Here is a 22141-nt window from a genome sequence, read left to right as displayed (position 1 = left end):
GCTCAATTTTTGCATGGACCTAATAATTCAGTTATGTGAATGTACCGCAGTATGAATAGATGTATTTTTTTTGGAAAAGTGCCCTTATTTATCCTACTAAAAACTAGAACAGACATTTTTACAGACTCACCCTAAAGCTACTCCTGGCTACGCCCCTGATCCTGAGCATCAAGACTTTTATCCATAAGAAATAGGAATAGTCAAAAGGGTGGATTTATCTACAGTGCATCTGGAAAGTATTCACAGCGCATCACTTTTTCCACATTTTGTTATGTTACAACCTTATTCCAAAATGGATTAAATTCATTTTTTTCCTCAGAATTCTACACACAACACCCCATAATGACAACGTGAAAAAAGTTTACTTGAGATTTTTGCAAATTTATTAAAAATAAAAAAATTGAGAAAGCACATGTACATAAGTATTCACAGCCTTTGCTATGAAGCTCAAAATTGAGCTCAGGTGCCTCCTGTTTCCCCTGATCATCCTTGAGATGTTTCTGCAGCTTCATTGGAGTCCACCTGTGGTAAATTCAGTTGATTGGACATGATTTGGAAAGGCACACACCTGTCTATATAAGGTCCCACACTGGACAGTTCATGTCAGAGCACAAACCAAGCATGAAGTCAAAGGAATTGTTTGTAGACCTCCAAGACAGGAATGTCTCAAGGCACAAATCTGGGGAAGGTTACAGAAAAATTTCTGCTGCTTTGAAGGTCCCAATGAGCACAGTTGCCTCCATCATCCGTAAGTGGAAGAAGTTCGAAACCACCAGGACTCTTTCTAGAGCTGACCAGCCATTTAAACTGAGCGATCACGGGAGAAGGGCCTTAGTCAGGGAGGTGACCAAGAACCCGATAGTCACTCTGTCAGAGCTCCAGAGGTCCTCTGTGGAGAGAGGAGAACCTTCGAGAAGGACAACCATCTCTGCAGCAATCCACCAATCAGGCCTGTATGGTAGAGTGGCCAGATGGAAGCCACTCCTTAGTAAAAGGCACATGGCAGCCCACCTGGAGTTTGCTAAAAGGCACCTGAAGGACTCTCAGACCATGAGAAAGAAAATTCTCTGGTCTGATGAGACAAAGATTGAACTCTTTGGTTTGAATGCCAGGCGTCACGTTTGGAGGAAACCTGGCACCGCTCATCACCAGGCCAATACCATCCCTACAGTGAAGCATGGTGGTGGCAGCATCATGCTGTGGGGATGTTTTTCAGCAGCAGGGACTGGGAGACTAGTCAGGATAACGGGAAAGATGACTGCAGCAATGTACAGAGACATCCTGGATGAAAACCTGCTCCAGAGCGCTCTTGACCTCAAACTGGGGCGACGGTTCATCTTTCAGCAGGACAACGACCCTAAGCACGTAGCCAAGATATCAAAGGAGTGGCTTCAGGACAACTCTGTGAATGTCCTTGAGTGGGCCCAGCCAGAGCCCAGACTTGAATCCGATTGAACATCTCTGGAGAGATCTTAAAATGGCTGTGCACCGACACTTCCCATCCAACCTGATGGAGCTTGAGAGGTGCTGCAAAGAGGAATGGGCAAAACTGGCCAAGGATAGGTGTGCCAAGCTTGTGGCATCATATTCAACAAGACTTGAGGCTGGAATTGCTGCCAAAGGGGCATCGACAAAGTATTGAGCAAAGGCTGTGAATACTTATGGACATGGGATTTCTCAGTTTTTTTATTTTTAATAAATTTGCAAAAACCTCAAGTAAACTTTTTTCACGTTGTCATTATGGGGTGTTGTGTGTAGAATTCTGAGGAAAAAAATGAATTGAATCCATTTTGGACTAAGGCTGTAACATAACAAAATGTGGAAAAAGTGATGCGCTGGGAATACTTTCCGGATACACTGTATATCTCAAAGTAAGGTGTCAACAAATGACCGCTTGGCACCCGATGGTTAGTAAGCATGGTGGAGAGTCTGCAAACGTATATTTAATACAGAACACTATATTTAGTCAGCCTCTCTGATTTTGCAAGAGAGATAATTTTTTCAATTAACCAGCCACACCTGTTTTAAAGGACAGTCTAACATTCCCACATCCATAAATGCACCAAACTGAAAAAAATACAAACTGTTCGAGTTTTACCAATGTGGCTGCTTGTTTGTAGCACTGGATTAAGTGTATGTCCGGAGCTTGGCGCTCATTACCCAACAAACTGGGGACCCTGTCGCAGTATGTCGTTTTTTGTTTTCTTGCCGTTTCTTACCATTGAAACAAAGGGCTACACTTGCTTACCTTACATTGTACAGTATGAAGGGCACTACATAAGAGATCTTATATTCCTAAGTGAAAGGGTTAACGCGAATCATGCGCCCGGCTCACCGGCCCACAGCACACCACTCCTCTGCGTACTCTTCCCGAAAGCTGACATGACACCCGGCCAGCGTATCCTTGATCCCCTGACTCAGAATGGATGTTGGGATGAAGCAGATGGATTGTACACAGTGTATGTCTCCTTTTGATCAGAAGTGAAATCTTTGGACCGTCCGTCGCCAGTTACCTCAGTGAGTACAGCGACATGCCGGCGGTTTCCCGAGCGCTCGAGTCGACACAAGTTCGCTTGCTCGCTTTCCCGCCTTCCCTTCCGCGCGCTCCCGCCTGCCCGCCTACACGCGCGCGTGCACACCACAGCCTTCACTCCTTAACCGCGTGCGCGCGGGCTGACAGATTGTAACCCCACCTCGGTGGGAGGTGCCATATAAATGCCATTTAATTGCCAGTCAGGAGTTGTAAACGGGGATAGCGAACGGGAGGGATAAGTGCTACGCCAATTTCTCAGCCGACTAATCATGACAGTTTTGAACGGCAAGGAGCCGGCACAACAGGGTGTTTCTTCCAGTCAAGGGCGTCTCGTCCACTGCCTGCTCCTCTGGGTCGTGCTGCTGTCGACCCTACAGATCCTCACGTTGGCGGTCTTCTTCGCTGTCGTGTATCCGCAGGTAAGAGACGAGGGACAAGTCTGCGGTCATGTCATTGTGTAGCCGTGCACTGGAGATACAAGTAAAGATTTCACAAGTCTGTTGTGGGGTTGTAGAGTTAAAAGTGCTTTAAGAAAGAAACGGCGAGTGACGTGTGGCTCGGAGGGCATTGAGCTATGGGCCGGTGGCTGCTCACTTTAGAAAAGAAGGACCGACGGAAAAAGCGCACGTGCGCAGCCAAATGTACATATTAGGATGCTTGGGCGAACGAGACGGGAAAGTTCCGTTTAGCCAAAACGACGGTAACCTTCGGTGCCGTGTCCCGTTTTTAATACTTGGGACGTTCACATTAGGCATGTTATCGCTTTTTAAGAGCAGACGACATCCTATTGTAAAATGTTTTCTCTCGGCATCTACCCGTATCCCGGGCAGTAGTAACGGAGATGGACATATCTGCTGCATTAACGCACCCTTTTTAATTTTACCGCGCAGCCCGGTTATATTTATGATATACGAAGACTGTGTGATGAATGGATGTGTTTAATCTCAAAAGGCATGACTTTTCTAGTAGAAGCCTGGCTTTAATACTACGGAGAACGGAATTTGTGTACGGAGTATACGTGTGGAGGAATGCATTTGGGTTTGAGGCAGTGCTTAGGTTCGTGTTCGTTTAATAAGCACTGTACCTACGTGTGATTAATTAAGTAGCTGGTGTATATTTGTATGATTCTTCGTGTATGTTTGCTCGTGTACGGGACGTATCAATGCATATGTTTAAGTATAAATGCCTGTTGGGGAAGATGTCCGGTGCACATTACATCAGTGAAAATAATAACGGGTCAATGGGAAGGTTAGAACTACGAAGCCTCCGTTGTTTATCCTTAAAAGGTTAACAATCTGACAATATAATAAATGCCTTTGTATTTAGACATATTTATAGTAACCCCTTCTCAGCCAGTGTGTCCTCACTTCTCCTATATACGTACTATACGTTTGTGTGTTTTTATTTTTATTAAAACGGTTTTGAATCAAACAAGACAATCGGCCATATAACCTTATTTAGCAAAATAACCCCAAGTACAGCTTTGAAAGTCTCCAAAGTGCGATCTACTTGTTTGTTTATTCCATGTATTTATGGTTGTCTGTAGGAAGAAACCGCATGTTGGAAATGTACACCAACGGTGTCCTCAATTGTTGTTGATGCACAGTAAACAAGTGCCTCGTAATGCACTTCAAAGAAGCACCTTTGCATTGTAGAAGTCCTCCATTTCCAGTTTTTACTCTTCTGGAAATGCAGGTTGAATAGTGCAGAATGATTTGCTCATGACAAAACCTTTGACAGTGTTTTCTATGTACTAGTGTTCCAAGATGCATTATATATTTAAACCTGTTCTCTGAATCAAGCATCAAATCAGTCTGAATAAAACATTTTTTAATTAGTTTCAATTGCCTAAAATGTGGGTGAAACCTTTCCAATGATGTTTGCACACTGCTTGGCTTCTGTTATTAAGGGACCCTCTTTTGGTGAGCAGGTCCTCCGCTCTAGTTAGTGACCCTTACTGTAAAATGCATGTATGCTCTTAGTAAAGTGACATTTTTTCAATGTTGTTTCGTCTTCGAGGTTCTTCCAGTGCCACCCTTTCTGTAAGTCTGCTTATCAAGATATTCCCTATGCAAATTCAATGAGAATAGTGACACCATTTAGTAGGTTTAAGCCGTGTAATGTATGAAGCCTCTCACGTGATACAGCATTTAATCTTGTCGAGTTAAAGATCAGACATTAAACTGTTACACCTCCCTCCCTGCTGCATCCACACTGTTCATCAGAAGTGATGCCCCCTTTCCTCATACATGCACCATTTACTGGAGCCCCTTCAACCTACGAAGAGCAATCTGCTGAAAAAGTCTTGTGCTTCCTTTGTTTTGGCGGATATGCAGATCAACATTTAAGCAGGATGTGTGTCGTGTCTTGAACAAAATGTGTGTTGTTAAGCTGTGTAGTTTGATCAAGGCAGCTACGCGCGTATATTGGCAGGTTCATAGTGCTGCGTCTGACCTGGTGGCATTGGAGTGAGTTTTCTTTGCCCTTTCTTTGCTGCTTTTTTTAACATTGTTTAGATATGCACATGGGACCATGAAGCGGTTTGTGTGTTTGACCAGGTCATATTTCTATTCTCCCAAACCATTGTTCTTTACAAGTGCCAGGAGTTCAGCATTTAATCTGATGTAAGGAGTATTTATGATGTGAACCTTTTCTGTTTGTTCCATGTGTGTTGCAGGCTGAATATCTGCTTCCTGCTCATGTATGCATTTCAGTCCGCTCTACAAAGAAACGATTACTTAATTTATACAACTCCTTCTAGAAATGTTTTGTTAGAGCTTGCATGAAAATGTTGCATCTTACGTCTAACAGGAAATTGACGGAGTCAGGTGGCTTTTGTTCTGCTTTCAATCTGCTAGCACTCTGTGACCATAATAAACAAACAGTAACATCGTTCTGGAGGGCTTGCTGGCAATGATGGTAAATGGCAGTAGGCGGTAGTTAAAGATTCTTCTTTAATACTGTGCCATGTTTTATAATAATTTATCTACAGGGTCTTCAGCTTTGAGTGTGTTGTACGTCTATAATTGGTGCAATCCTCCCTTCTTTTAAACAACTGAAGTAAACCTTTCAACTCACTGGAAATGTTTTTTGGCACAACCTAAATAAGCAGCATCATTCCTATAAACATCATATGTTCTTTGAGGAGAAAAGAGTTTGCATTTTGTTGTTATTATTATTAATGGCTTGTTTCTTCATTTTCTAAATATAGCTGCTCAACAGACATAAGGTTTGCGTTACTCAAAGTTCAACACTCTATTAATGGTGGAAATTGTTTTAATCTTGTATGTGGGATCACGAAGAGGATTTCTTAACTTCTTGTCTTGTTTTTTTGCTTTGTTGCTGAAAGCGTTTCTAAAACACTGGACATTACATCCGATTTCCTTCTTTGTGTATCTGCTTTTGTGGAGTCTGAATTGGCATCCTGTAATAGGATTCATTGATGCCCTTTAACGTTATGAAATACTTCAGGGCTCTTGCGCTAATTGAAATAAAGTGCAATGTTCATCTGTGACGATGCGGGTTCACTCCACGCTCCCCATTGTCCTTCCAGGAGCCCTGAACTCAACAGATGAGCTGACAAATGAGGACGATGCTCAAATGAAGCCAGGGGATAGTACCAAAGTGCTTTTATTAAAACAAACAGTTGTGCCCAAACAAAGGGCAGTCTTCAAAAACTAAGTACATATATGAATCCATAAAATCCAAAGGAGTGCGAATGAAAATCAATAAATAAATCCGAGGTTAAAATGCAGTCTCTCTCATTCATTACTCTCTCATTCTCCCTGGCTTACTCATTTCTTCCGCAGCCGGCAGAGACCCAAGAGCCACGAGCTCCTTTTGGCCGACCTCCATCTTGGCTTCCATTAAGGACATCACTGCCAGACCGTCCAAGGTTGGCTCTCCTCCCTTCTTCCTTCGTGCTCACGTAGTCGCTCCTCAGATCCATCGGGAAGACGCCTGCCTTGGTCACCCCACTCCAACTGAACATTCAGTGGGATGGACTAGCCCCTAGAGCGCCACAGCCAAACGCTCCTTCGCGGCGCCCCAGCTTGTGCTGTTTCCTCCTTGCAGGTGACCAGATCCTCCTGCTAAGACTTCTCTTTCACGTCCTTTAACCTCCTTTTTTTTTTTTTTTCTTCCTCTTTCCTCGATCCATCCCGGTTTCTCAACATCTCCCTTTCCTTTGTGCCGGCATATATATATATAATATATATATATATACACACATGCACCCCTCCATGGGCGCAGCGCCTTAATCACACGTCGCAGGAACCCAATGGAACAATTGCGAATGATCGCACCCACATGTGCAGGTGCAACTCACTCCAATTAAATCCCCGTGGCCATGCAATCGCACCCACAGAGAGCGACACGGCTTTATGGATTTAAAACCTGGCCCCTTTTCTTTTGAAGCCGTGGACCCGGTATACCACATCATCCTTCAAGTTTAAAATCAAAATTGAAAACTAGAAGTTAAAAGGCACCCAGTATTACATTATGTTTCATACTTTATTTGTCTAGAAACTGTTGTCTCCCGGAGCATCACGCTTTATTGCTCACCTTTGACCCCCTACTGAAGGGTGAGGGATGTGGAGTTTGGTAGATTTAGTTTACTCTTCTTATTTTTCAGATGTCTAAAACAAGTCCCTGTCTGAACACCTAAAGGATTGTGGTTCTCTAATCAAAATACATGTCACTCCATTATTACTCGCATTTTAAAGAGAGCTAAATGGCCGAAGTTCACTTTATATAGCAGAAATGAAAGCTGCTTTACGCTCTTCAGTGTCGCTGCACACTGTCTTGCTTTGTTTTGTTTACCCTTTTGGAATCAGGAGGTTGGTTTGGTTTATAAAAAGCCACATCATAAAGAAGAGTCTGCCGCTGTAGTCAATATCCTTAATCTGCCTTTCACTCATTCTTTCATTCCTTGGTGTAAGCTGGCTAATGCAAAAATAATTGCTAAACTATGCTGTTTAGCCAAAAAGTTTGAAAATTTACTTATAAAGAAGATTTACTTATTTGGCAGATGCTTTTAACTAAGGTGACTTAAAACATTTGAGGTACAATCGGTTACATTTCTGTTGCCCATTAGAGCACAGTCTGAAATGACTGTGTTCGTACTGGAATTTGAATTCATAGCCTAAGAGTCCGAACGTCCTACTGCCCAGCTCACATTTTAGTTTATATTTTATTTATAAGTGTTTTCTCAAACCCATTTAAATCTGATCAAGGTCATGGATGGCCAGAATTTATCCATGCAAAATTTAGTCCGAGGCAGCCAGCCCATCAGTGGGCACACACACACACACACAATCTAAATTGGAGCTATCATTTAACTTTGGGGATGTGAGAAGTTAACCAGAGCACCCTGGGGAAGCCCAAGTGGACTTGCAGAGAATATGCCAACTACACACACTGAATGACTGACTGAGGGATTTGAACCCATGATGCCACAGCACTAACCAGTTTTGTGCTCCCATTCTGCACTGCACTGCATTGTATTAGGATGGAAGATTAAATGTGCTGCACTTGTTGAATATTCCGTGTTTTAAAGGTGTGATGAAAATTTCATTTAATAAATCCCTCCTTGCCAGCAGTTTTAAATATCGCTGTATAGTTTGCTTATCCTGTCCTTCTAAGCTTCTCAAGTGAAGTATGACCTGAGCCAGTGTCATTCCAACACATTAGCCGTGATTACTAAAGCGTTGTGGCAGTATGGTCGTCGTCGTCGGTCTTCTTTCAGCTGCTCCTGTTAGGGGTTGTCACAGCAGACCGTCTTGTTCCATATCTTTGTGGCAGTACGGACAAAAAACAAAGGGCTGATTTGTGAATCTTCTTTAACCATATATAAAGACGAGGTATGTCATATTTTACCTAATCAAATGCATTGTATTCTGAAATTAATGCCTACAACACATTCCAAAAAATTTGAGAGTGGTGGTTTAGAGCCAATAATGAGGTGGCGAGTTAAAATAAGCTAACAAGAAGCAGTTGATGTCAATCCTATAATGGTGTATAAGGAGCCACACTCCTTCAAGAGCAACAATAGGTTGAGGCATGCCAATCCAGCCGGTGCATCAGCAAATAGTCCAGCACTTTGAGAACATTTCCCCCAAAAACATTTTAAAGATTCAAGGTATCCAGTCTAACTTTGGTGAGTTCAGGGCAAGGCCAAAAAGCGCTTCTGAATTTTTGCATGAACGTCAGGCATGGCTATCTTATAATGATACGGGTTCAGGGCAGCTTCTGTAAAACTTTGTCGGCCAGCACCATTTGCCGTTTGTGTTCACAGAAGTTAGTTAGGCTTTCCTATGCAAAGCAGAAGCCGCATGACAACACGGTCCAGAAGCCCTGCTGACGTCTCTAGGCTCGGCTTCATCTGAGATGGAAAGTAGAACAGTGGAAATCTTGCTTTATGGTCTGATAAGTCACCATTTCAGATCGTTTTTAGGAAAAACAGTGTGTGGCCTGGAGAACACAGCACAAGATAAGAACCATCCAAGCTGGACCAAAAGCTACCATCTGTCACGGCATGAGTGTGTTCGCTGCCCATGGCATTGTTAACTTGCACATCTGTGAGGGCACCATTAACACGGAAAGATGTGTACAACTTTTACAGCAATATGCGGCATCATCCCACCACCATTTTTTTCAGGGATGTCCCTGCATTTTTCCAACAGGACAATGGAAAACCACCATCTGCCCGGATTACAAGTCCAAGCTTGCATGCGCAGAGAGTGCGGGTACAGGACTGCAGGCAGGCTGGTGTGGCACATTGTGAAATACAGCAACAAAGGCCCCGTACAGTTGTGCAGCTGAAGACCTGCACAAGGGATGATCACAGGGTTTAGGGGAAATTCCGCTTGCTAAAGTTGACCAACTTGTTTCCTCGGTGCCCAAGTACTTGTGTGTTATTAAATGAGATGGCGACTTGATGCACTGGGAAACACTCAGCTGTCCAGACTCTCTCTCTCTTTTTGGAGTGTGTTGCAGTCACCAGATTTGACATGAGTGTATATTAAAAAGAAATAAATAATTTCAAAATAAGACATCAACTGTGTCGTTGAAGCATTTTCAGTATCGTACAGGTTGAACAGGAATTTACAAATCGCCCCTTTTTGATTTTCCATGCTATCCCAACTTTTTATTTTTATTTTTTTTGGATTATTGGTTGTACAATAAATAACTTGCCACTTGCACAAATGTCTTAGCCACGCATTTCCACTTTTAAGAATGTTTTGTTGGCTTCTTCATTCCCGACTGTGTTGTATAACATGAATTAGGGGGTCGTACAGTGGGCTGTTCTTCCTTCCTTATCCCATTGCTTGGCCCTGTCTTTTAAATTTCCATCCTGCCTGTGATTTTTCTCCCATTTCCTTTCACCATCAAAAGATGAAGAATCCGTTTTTGTTACACTCCGGGTGTCTCTTCAGGTCCGTTTCGTGTTGCCGCATTGCTGCTGTTCTCAAAATAACAGCAGCAGAAAAGTAGAAAGTTTTTCATTGTGCACACACAGATATACCGTATGTATTGACGTGCTCCTCTCGCAGGTGATGAAGAATGCATTCTCCGCTTGTAGTGGCCTGTCACACTGTCCAGTCCAAAGGAGCACACGTCTTTGGGGAGAAGTTTAACATGTGGACCTTTTTAAATTGTTAAATTTGTCATCCTGCTGCAACTTCCTGAACGTTCTCTTCACCCACTTTATTAAAGCATCAGTAAGCATTTAATAAATAGAGGTAGGGTGGTATTTGTAAAGATTCTTCTTATGCTACCAATGTTTACATCTTACCACCATATTAATATGGTGGACACTGTTGGAATGTTGAGGAACCATTCATTTAAAGCAGTAGAACCTCTGGGCATATAAACTCTCTCTCTTCTTAAATCAAAGCTGCTCCTGTGGATTTACACAGCCTTCATTTCAGCACGACAATAGTCCTAAGTAACAGCAGTGTCGATGTGTAACATGTAAGAGCATGTGCAAACTTCAGGGTCCACAGTTCTAGTAAGTTCTTCCGTATTTTGGTCAAAGTGCATACCTCTGCAGTTTTATCATCTGAGCTACACTCGCTAACTAATTTAAGTTTAGATGCTGGACTGCTGGAGAGCTGTACTTCTGCCAAGGCTTCTTATGACTCAATTACTTGATATCTTTGTAAGCACCAGGAGCGATGTGCGTGTCGGGAAACTTCCATCCCCTTAACATTAGCGGTTCCAGGCTTTTTTCTAATGGAAAGCTTGTTTTCCAGCAGTTTCTTCAAACTTTCAACTGCAGTCCCAATCCACTGCATTCATGGTGACTTTCTGTCCTGAATCTGAAGCTTATTTTTACGTTAAGATTTTTTTCCAGGTGTTCTATTTTCTTTTTTCAATCCTTTTGCTCCTGTTCGTTTTAAAATCTTGTTTTTTCTGTGGGTTTTTTTTTTTCTTTCTCACCTGAGTGGAAAAATGTTGATTGGGGTGTTTGCAAAAAAGGAGTGAAAGTTTTTTATGATTAGGTACACATCTGAAATGAAAACTGATTGTGGTTGTAAGTGACATTTTATGTGGCAAGGACTGAAAAGTTTACTCTGGCTTTCCTGCTGAGGTCTCATTTGGTTTCACTCCAGAGAATGGAAGTGAAACTAAAAAAAAACAAACATGTGAATCATCAAGTCATTTGAAGAGAAACCTTATAGTTAAATGAGAAGAGCGCATAAAAGCCAAACATATTGTGTGTGCCTAATAAGTTTATTGTAAAACATTAAAACGCAAGTCCTCTTTCCTTAGAGACAGAATGCAGTTTGTTTAGTCGGTTCACAATTACTATGATTCAGCATGAATTATTTATTGTAATGTTCAACGTTTGTCTTTTTTTTTTTTTTTTTTGTTCTTAGATATCTGTGAAATCTGACTTACCAAGTGGATTTGTTATTGCAGAGAGGGAAGGTAGGTTTACAAATACAGTGGTTGTTCCATGGGCTTGTTTTTAACGCCTTTACTAAAAATCCTAAAAAGCAGTAGAAAGCAGGGCTGTGCAGTCGGAGACAATTTTGGGTACCTGGAGTTGGAGTTGCCAAAAATGTACCGACTCCTAATAAATTTAAATTGTAATGAAAAAATACAGCAAGTTCAAATGTCCCATTTCACAAACAATAGTCCTAATGAAGTACTTGTCTGTAAGAATAAAGCTCACTGCATAGTTCAGCTGAGCTATTATTCACACATTGTAATCTGGATTATGGTACATTTTCATTTTATTTCAGATCTAATGTGTTTAACAAGTTCATGTGAGTGTAATGATGTAGGTGGCAGTGTGTGCTATGGCCTGGTGTGTGGTCAGGGGTTCTTGTCTTTTGTTTAAACCGGCCAGTACGGTAGAGAGTCAGCTTCCCAGCTGGTAGTTCTGTGGTTAAATGACGTGGATGTTGCCTTCCTTCAATCAACATGGAAAATACATTAGCATATTAAATACAGAGGAGTCGGGGAGTCTGAGTCGAAGGATTTATCTACCGACTCCACAGCCCTGGTAGAAAGCAATTTAAAACTTTGCACCAAAGCTAAGGATAAAACCAACAGGCCTTCTTGAATTTTAATTTTTATATTTAAACCAGACTTCATAGCTGACAGGATATTGTTCCATACATATTCTCAGACCTGCTTAATGTAGTTGTTTGTCGTAATAGGCTGGAGCCTATTCCCAACATTCAGGCACTGGGTGAGAACCAGCCCTGAATGATGGAGCAGCGGGGCACAGACACACCAGCACACGACCAATGTGGGGTCGCTGCTTGATCTAAGCTGACCATGTTTGGGATTTGCAAGGGAATTCTTAGTATCCTGTGGAAAGCCCACAAAGGCACACAGAGAATGCGCAGTCCCCAAATGGGGTGGAAGATGACATCATGCCACCCATATACGTATCTAATCTTGCCAACTACGCTATCTATCCCTGCCAACTATAATAAAATTAATATCTAGCTATCCATCCCTGCCAATTATGCTCTGTCTATCTATCTATGTATGTATTGCTTGCTTGCTTGCTTTCTCTGTCTCCTGTGATCTGGAAAATGGATTGCTGAATATTGTTAGGTGCCAAATCAAAGTAGAAATACCAGATTCCAAGAATACATAGATTGAGGTTATCTGTTCCTAAATCAGCCATTCTGGAAAACTTTTTTTTTTTTTTTTTTAATAGAGAAAAAAAAATTAAATATATTAAAATTTATAATAGAAAAAAAAGTTTTCTAGAGTGGCTGATTTAGGAGCAGATAACCTCAATCTATGTATTCTTGGAATCTGGGATTTCCACTTTGATTTGGCACCTAACAATATTCAGCAATCCATTTTACAGATCAGGGTGGCCTGGCCAACAAAATAAAAGTTTATACTCTAAATATATTTTGGAGGCTTTACTAGGTTTTATAACTAATCTGCCTAGCTGCAGAAAGCTATTGTATTTGGAATGTTTATCTGGTAAATTATTTTATATGGGAATATATGACTTTTTTTTTTTTTTTAAAGAGACAAAGTAAGTTATCCTTATGCAGCAGAGTTGGTGGTCTTGGAATGTTGATAGTGATTTTATAGATGTGTTTAAACATCAGCAAATTAATCAATAAGGACCACAAAGAAATTTAGTAGAAGAGTCTTTCCTTGCAAACTACTAAGAGGATTGTAAAGAAGCTAGTTAAGGTGTAATGTGGATTACTGTATATTGCAATTAGTAGGTAAACATTTATTTGTTTTTTTATATATAATAAAATTGGCTAAAACCTTTTGTCTTTTGATTTTTGCCTCAACACTCCTCATACTTGTGATCATCTGGCCTTTGTTACAGTAACTGACAGGCCGAATAAGGGTTATTGGCTTGCTGATGCATACTCTTCTTTAAAGGGTTAGCACTACCTGTACACTCATTACCATATACTGTACTTTGTACAACTGTAAGCCTCTGTAAAGGTTTAATAGAGTTAATGTGCATTTTCTGCACATAATTTATGACCTCGGCTGTTCCAAAGCTTTTACAATTTGACAGTCATGCTTCATGCAATCAGTTCTGTCTGTGACCTGTTAAAGTAGGCATCTACTACATACAGTGATGGATGCATTAACTGTTGAATGGTAAAATAATTTTGGAAATCCTGGACCAACCAGGTGTTTACAGTTCTTAAATTCTGATTATTAAAAAAGCAAACAAAGAAAATTAAAAATGATCAGCTACCTAAAGCAGTGTTTGTGTAGAATGTTTGGTAGAAGGGAAGTGAAACTACAAGTGTGGAACTTTGATGCCCTCCTGCTTTTCTTCCAGAGAAGCTGAAACTCTTAAAAATGATGAGCCACGTTCATTGCTATTAATGTTGGTTTTTTCCCTTGAAAAGCCCAACTGAATTTCATTCACTCTATTAGGAAGGAATTGTGTTATTAGGGTTTTTCAAGAGGCATACTCTTTTTGCTGGCTGGCTAAACAGTTGAAGGCCACTTTTGAAAAAAAAATTGTCCATTGCATACTTTTTCCTCCTTGTACCCCTGTAATTGGATAAAGTAGGCTCAATTACTAAAAGATGGGTTGACTGCGTTAAAGAATCAGTTTGCTAATTATGGAAAATATGACAAGTCATTATCATTATCATATAAAAGTGTCAAATACTGATGAGGTGTTTTCATGCCATTGTACTCTCTTGCCTTAAAACAACAAAAGTCTGCTCTTCAGGCACTAAAAATGAATATGGTATATATACAAATGTGTTTTTCGGCTATTTTCTTTAATAGCTTTTGCTGTCGTCTTTCAATGTTGCCTCGTTGTTTGTGTGCCACCATGAAAATAGAGTAAAATATGGAAAAGTGTCCTTCTGCCAGCCTACATTTAAGATGCTGATAGAAAGCCCTTCTGTATTCAAATGAATAGGAAACCTGATATTAGTAAAGCCTGTTCTTCAAAAAGTTCTTTTGGATATGTTTTATGGATTTCTGAACACAAGGTTATATACTGTTTGCATAATTTAAAGATGAAAAATGAATGCTACTGGATTCCAAACAGTCATTTTAGTGCAAATATGAGCAGGCTGGACCTGCAGGAGGCGAAGGGTAATTCAAGTAAAAACAGTTGTAAAGACACATTTTAGTGATACAGCTAAGGGTGGGGTGCCACAACTGTACATGCCATTCACCGCCCTGTGTTGCATATTGTGGTCTGCTTAATTAAGGCTTGAATTTTAGTGCAGGATTGCAGGAATCGTACCATTTATTAAATTAAAGTATATGGGACTGTTTAAGTAAAGAGAATCCTGTTAATCAGTCAAGGAGATAAAATTGACTCATTATTGGCACTTTTATTCCATTGTGGAATTAATTAAAATAAAAATACCTGATTACTGTGTACCTTGTGTACTGATAGAGCAAGTGGTACAGGATTTTCTTTGAAGGAAAACTGATAGAAGAGGCATTGTCGGAGTCAGCAAAGGGTCAAAGCCATAAACTGTACCACACAATGTCCCAGTAAAGAGTCAGAACCAAAAAGAACCTAAGCAAAGAGAATCGCCATCACAAAAAAAAAAACAAAGCATCAAAAAGATTTTTTTGGAAACTATAAACTCGGATAGGGAAATGATCTCATGGGTGACATTTTAAAGCAGTCGTGTCATTAATGTATGTCACAATATCTAAGGGCACTCGACCTAACAAGAGGCTGGTCTAAAAACGGGAAGACAAAATCTGGTAGCTACAAACCTAAATAATCAATAATGTGGTGAAAATGTTAGAAAATAATTCATAACAAAAGTAAATCTTAAACTAATTGAAGATTCAGAATCTAGGACTAGAGAAACTCCACAAATGAGTGTTTAACCAATGAATGCAGAAAAAATGAATAATATACAGTACTTGGTCCCAGCACTTTGAGAGTGTGATGATGTGTCCAACAAGTGGTGAGCTACAATTGTTGTGACCTGAAGTGCAGTGATTTAGGGAGTTAGAAATAATCTTGAAATTAATGTTGATTTCATACAGCACCAAATATAGTTCTAATAAAGCAACAGAGACTTTGCATCCCTCCTGTAATGGACTTGTCTGAAGTTGGCCACCCAGCAATCCAGGCCTTCTTTTAACCAACTTCTCCAGTATGCTGAGCATAAGACTGGAGTCCCACACTCACTCCTACTGGTCTTATTTACCTGATCACATAACCTGACCTGCATGTCCTGGGTCCCAAGTTCATTCATTGACATGCAAGTGTCCAGGACACCTCTTACTCAATTTTCTCATTTCTGTGAAGCAGATATGTTGTCTGCTCTCCTTTTTCCTGTTTACATCATAAGCTGACAGTGATGAGAAGAGCAGGGGCTAGAAGCAGGTCCATTTATACAGATCTACTTTGAGTCTCTGAAGTGGCCTGTGTTTTAAAGTCTGAAAGTGTTTACAACTGTTTTCATAAACTTTATCAAAAAAAAAACTAAATTGCTGAGTTTATGCAATAATTTTATTTCCTCACTGTAACCCCTAACCATGATTGATAATAAAATCTAAGTCAGTGCTACAGACATTTGCACAAAAAATGGCCATGACTGTGTAAACCCTTTAAAAGAGCTTGCCAATCTACACATGGGACCAATCCATCCAGCTCACAGTGTTGGTCACTGATGCATTGACAGTTGCTGCCAACAACATCATCTCTCTTTCAAACTATAGGGGTTTGTTTTACCCTTTTGTGCTCCATCGCCTCCTGCTGAGTGTCATTTCTGTCCTGGATAGGGATGGGAATCAAAAACTGGTTCTTGTTGAGAACCGGTTCCCACTGTTTCAATTCCTTGGAATTGTTTGCCATTTTTGCAAACGATTCCCCTATCGATTCCAGTCGCCTCGAATGACGTCACCACGTTGCGTAGCGTCATTTACCCAGCAGGAAACATGGCGCCTAAGCGGCACAAATGCTCAAAAGTTTGGTTATACTTTACAAGAAAGGATGACAACAGGGCAACTTGCAATACTTGCAAAGTAGATATTTCATCAAAGGGAGGAAACACTACGAATATGCAAAAGCATTTGCACACAAAACACGCGATAACCTTAAATGAATGTCGTGTTTTTGATCCGCTCCGGACTAGTGAATCTCAACCCAGCAGCAGCGGTAACGTTTGCAGGTCCTCTCCCGTTAATACGGCAGGTAACTAATCAACTAACATTGCATATTATGTTAGCGCGATTTGCCTTATTGCAAAACCTGCTATTACTGTGCATTGCATTTAGATGACCATGACGAGAGAGACAGACAGAGTCTGGCTGTCTCAGATGCTGGCAGTTCTCGCTGCAGTCTACCAGTAGCTTCTCCTTTCACAGAGGCAGGGAAAAGTAAAATGACACAGGCCAGGATAGACGAATGTCACCGCAGTTTGTGGTAAAAGGCTTGCACCCATTTGCCACAGTAGATGCCCCCGATTTTCGGTAAGTGAATGTGTTTAATTGTAGGCTAAGTCAGGGAATGTCAAATTTGCGTGTTCTCCTCTTGCCGGATGTTTCATCCGTTTCCATTTCTGAGCTGAAACATGTGTTGAAGGCAGCCGTCACTGCAGATGGATGGGCAAGTTTTAGTCAAGATCATTACCTCACAGTAACGCTGCATTTTGTCCAGAATGGCCAGTCTCAAGAAAAAGTCCTCAAAACCAAACCAGTGTACCACGCACAGACAGGGACAGCTGTAGCAGAGGAGACTGATGAGATCTTGGAGGAGTATGGTATCAAAGACAAGGTTGTGGCAGCCACTGTTGATAATGCGGCCAACATGGATGTAGCTGTCAAAATAGTTGATGGTTGCAGAATTGCACTGTGCACAGTTCCATTGGACTTGAGTTGATTGTATTTGTTGCTGGCTGATGTAGTTTTATTTTTGAGTGCTCAGCTCATATATACTTTTAAAAAGGAGAGTGTAAATGTTACTGGACATTCTTGTGTAATTGCCACAGAATAATTTGTTATACTTTGTTATTGCTACAGAAGAATATTTATTTCATTATTATTTTACATTTACACATTTTTTTCTGGGGACCCCATGGCACCCCATCGAGGAGCCGTAGGCTGTGGATCTCTTAAGATCTCACTGTTGGGTTTGTAAGGTCATGCTGCTCCTAAATTTCTATCTTGTTCAAAGATATAAAACAAAGTTCTAAGCTAATCGACCCGTGTGTTCTCCTTTTTTAAAAATAAGAATCGATAGTAGAATCGATAAAGAATCGAATTGTTAAACAGAATCGAAAATGGAATCGGAATCGTGAAAATCTTATCAATTCCCATCCCTAGTCCTGGAGGATGATGTGAAACTACCTGTTAAATGTTTAAACTCGTCAAGCTGCAGGTACATCTGGTGTCCCAGCCTGTGTCCCTATAACCAAAAAGCACAGCTTTCTGGGCTGTTGATGTAAAGAAAACCAAAATTGATATTTCAGTGCTTAATATTGGATGGCCAGCTTCCATGACAATATTCGCATAGCACTCGCCCCAGTTGTAATTTATCATTTTTTAGAGGCTGACACATGATAGCTGTGATGTCTGTTTAGTCTCACTACAGTTTACTTAGAGCTGTAATAAGTCCATGGAAGACACAGTTGTCCTTGTCGTACACAGTGTTTTGTCTGTTGTGAAGCCTAGGCGTGTATAGCCACCCTAACCCCAACACAGACAGGCAGAGAGACGTGTTTTGCACCCAGCACACTTTTTATTTACAGTTTTACAGACCGTGCACCACACAGTACTATTCAGTTCCTTCTTGCCTCCAGTCCATCCTCCTCCGGACTCTTCTGGTCCTTGAGTGGTGGTGACTGGCTACCTTTATACGGCCCCACTTCCAGGTGTGGCCAAGTAAGGCCCTGTAAATGTCCAGGTGGCCACGGGCCCCTACAGGGTTGAGATCCCATGCTCATGGCCCCTCTGGAAACCAAGGGGGCTGCCCTCTGTCTGTCCAGGGGAGAGACCATCCTGGACATACTCTTTCCCCCGGTCCTTCCATGATCAAGGCATCCCGGCCGGGCAATGACTCCAGCCGTCTGCCACACTCTTATAAATATCCAAGTCAGATTGCTTTTCATAGAGTGTAGCTCCTCATTAACACACGTTTCTCCAAACCGATGTCTAAGCTCCTCACTTTGGAACTGTAAGCTAGAATGTGTGTTTGGATTTCTGTATTTTTTTCTGTAAAATGACCAACAACATGTAACTCATGCTGATCCTGAACACCAGGGTTATGTTCTTTAGCCTCCAGGATCAGATCGGAATCGGAATTCACTTTGTTGGCCAGGTACACAAATGTAAGAGGAATGTGCCTTGATAGCATTGGTGGAGCATACAAGGACAACACAGAATACAATGGATAAATATGATGAAATATATCCATCCATCCATTGTCCAACCCGCTGAATCCGAACACAGAGTCACGGGGGGTCTGCTGGAGCCAATCCCAGCTAACACAGGGCACAAGGCAGAAACCAATCCCGGGCAGGGTGCCAACCCACCGCAGTGATGAAATATATAAAATGGCAAAATATGATACAGCATTGATAAGATGAGAATGTACAGTAGGTCTAATATACTCTTCAATTCCATCTTTACATTTTCTGGTGATGCTACCACTGTGTTGCTAATTGCCAACAGTAATGAGACCTGGTATAGTGGCATGATGACCGTAACGTCACTGTTGATATTAGTAAAGCTGTGGAGCTGTTTGTTAACCTGAAGAAACTAGGTCGGTGTCGTGTTCCTATTTGCATTTGCTAAGTCTGCAGTTTAAAGATTTGGTCCAATTTCTTAAAGCAGTAATAAGTGCTTTTCCGCTCATCTGCTAAATCAAAGCTCTTGGAACATTGGGTGTCTTTCAATTTATTTTCTGTAAGTAATATACAATAAAAGTTCACTTCCCAATTGTGTCACTTTCTGGTATGGCCTTTCAGAGGGTTTTAAAATGGTGCATGTCATCATTTGAAAAGAATCCCCATTCCCTCAGTAAGGTATGTAGCGTAAATAAGAACTGCAGTCCCTGAGCTGTTTAATATTTATCATTTGTTTGTTGCCACATGCACAGAGAAGAATGAAAACATGGCACCGCCAGACAAGATAAACATTCACTCCCAAGCTATTAGACCTTTGAATAGCCCAATGTAATACATCTCCTTGTCAGTTGTTTTATTTATAAATGCAAGGTTAAGAACATACTTTCAATTCTGCAAGTATTTCATTAATATTTGCATTTGTTTTTGATTCAGTTTGATAGACTTCATTATTCCAGAGGTAAATTTTGTCTTAGTTTTTGGGTGTCAGGGTAGTGCAGTGGTTAGCACTGTTGCATTATGGCTTCTGGTTTGGACAATGCCAATGGTCATTATCCTTAGGAAGTTTGTAAATTCTCCATGTGAAGACTTTAAATTGGCCCGGTGTGTGTGGTTCTACCCCGCCTTGGTCTGGCGTCCCCTTTTAGGGTTGTTTCCTGCCTTGAGCCTGACGCTCTCGGGATAGGCTCCTGCCAGCCCTGCCATGACTCTGAATTGTATTAAGTGAGTGGGAGAATGTCATGTAGGCAGTGCCACTGTGCCAACTTGACTGTTCAGTAGCTAACCTGTGCAGCTGGGTTTCCCCTGTTATGATCTGCACCCTACACGAATGCCTAATCCACCTTAATGGTGGTGCTGACCCTGCATGTAAGTTATGTCGCTTTCACCATTTCATCGTAGTGCTGTTCATATGACTGTGAAACTAAAACTAAATCTGCATGAAATGTAGATGCTTGGTGAAGATGTCAAATTGTGCAGCATTTCTGATTATTTTTAACTGGTTAGTTTTGCATGTTTGAAGCTTGCTGAACTGCCCTGAAGTAAATAACACTTAATTGGTTTGTTATTTGTGATATTATGCACTGTAAAAATGCTTTTCATTTTTATTTTCAGGGAAGATTAAAGAAAAGATTTCATGGGAGCAGAAACCTGGGATGGTTTCAAACATAAAACTGATAAATGACAGCTTTCAGATTCCAAAGGATGGCCTTTATTACCTGTACACAAAAATCAGCTTGGTGACGAATGCATCTGTAAACCAGAACCATACCTCTAACCACTTTATAAAAGTGAAACGGAAGGATGGAAGTGATGAAAGTGATCAATCTTTTCTTCTAGTCGGTGACATCATAAATGGTGGTCCACACAAAGCTTCTACCTCAGGGTACATCGGTGGCCAGTTTGTGCTTAATGCTGGAGACTTAATTTATGTTAATTGTCATCCACCCACTAAAATAAACCCAAATGATTACGAGACATATTTTGGCATTTATATGCTGCAGGAAGTTTAATGTTTTTCTGGATTTTTATTCCCCTTCTCTCGCTCTCTGCCTCTCTCTCTGCATCCCAAAGCCCTCCCCACATCTCACTCCAACACCAGGATTTACTTGTGCTGTATGCTGGAGGACATGGACAGAATCCGGTGTCGTCTTTCCAATGTGCGTTTAATGTCGGAATGCAATCAGTCCGTCTTTGAGGACAATGCAGTCTGCGTCTTGGCTTACCAATCGACATGACACAAGCTGAGGTTTAGCATTTGCTATTCAGACTCTCTTGATGCGGGTTTGCTGTACAATCTGAACTTGCCCCAAGGATCTTTAAAAACCTACAAAACTAACCCACTGATGTTCGGTGACATCAACCTTTAAAGAATTTGTTAGGCCAAGAGTTTCCTGTCCAAGCTTTTCTTGTGATTTTGTTTAAATGACTCATTTTATTATGAATATTTATCTGATCCATGTTTCTAAAAATTGGTAATTATCAGTCCTATCATGCTCTGAGGTGGTTACATTCTTATCATTGTCCTATCACCTAATGACAAATTGTAAGCTATATATTTATGCATCTTCCAGTTTAGCAGCCTTTCTGTGCTATTCATATATTTATTTAACATTATCTTAATGTGTAGAAGTGTTCTATATTAGATTTACATCTGCTTGTGGACTGACGACACCGAATAGGTGAGTGAAGAGCCACAGCCCTTCCCAGCAGGATACAACTGCGGCACTGGGCACCAGTGTGTCACGTACTCTCAGAGGTAAAACTTCTGATTCTAGAGGTGACTGGTTTTTATTTTATTACCACGCTTATTTTAACTTCACCTGTTTATCGTCTGGTACCAATCTTGTCATCGATATTTAACCCACTTCCTATTGTCCAAATGACTTGAAATTTTACACACTTACTCACTTCTGATGACAATACATGAATCAATATTCATTTTCATTAATTGATCAATTAATTCATGTTAATTAAGAAATTAAATTTTAATGTGAAGAATAGTTAAAGATTTCACCAATAGATGGCTCTAGTAATGGATAGAAATATTAAAGGAAGTGTTAAAATATTGATTACAAAATTGTACTAAAACAAACCCAAGACTAAAAAGTTTATATTATTTATTAATATAATTACTTTTTTTTTTTTTAAAAAATGCTTATATTAAGTTAAAAGGTATACTCAAAAGTCTCTCATACATCACTTGTAAAATAAGTGTGGGCTTCTTAAAATCTTAGCAAAAGCGCTCACGCATTTATTTTTATATATAAATATATAATTTTCTGTTTACAGCCTAGAGCAATTATAAATTTTA

At 40.7% G+C, this 22141-nt stretch overlaps 1 protein-coding gene across 1 annotated transcript; it reads left to right on the top strand.

The window, feature by feature from the left end:
• The first annotated feature begins 2726 nt into the window (after positions 1-2726).
• On the top strand, positions 2727-21917 carry LOC114667613 (tumor necrosis factor ligand superfamily member 6-like). The gene is made up of 3 exons (XM_028822981.2): positions 2727-2952; positions 11416-11467; positions 20443-21917. The coding sequence occupies exons 1-3, from the start codon at positions 2803-2805 to the stop codon at positions 20838-20840; spliced, it is 600 nt and encodes a 199-aa protein (XP_028678814.1). The 5' UTR covers positions 2727-2802; the 3' UTR covers positions 20841-21917.
• Positions 21918-22141: the final 224 nt, after the last annotated feature.

The sequence above is a fragment of the Erpetoichthys calabaricus genome, chromosome 17 (assembly GCF_900747795.2).
Source record: "Erpetoichthys calabaricus chromosome 17, fErpCal1.3, whole genome shotgun sequence".
Lineage (NCBI taxonomy): Eukaryota > Metazoa > Chordata > Cladistia > Polypteriformes > Polypteridae > Erpetoichthys > Erpetoichthys calabaricus.
This window is presented reverse-complemented; position numbering and strand designations above follow the sequence as displayed.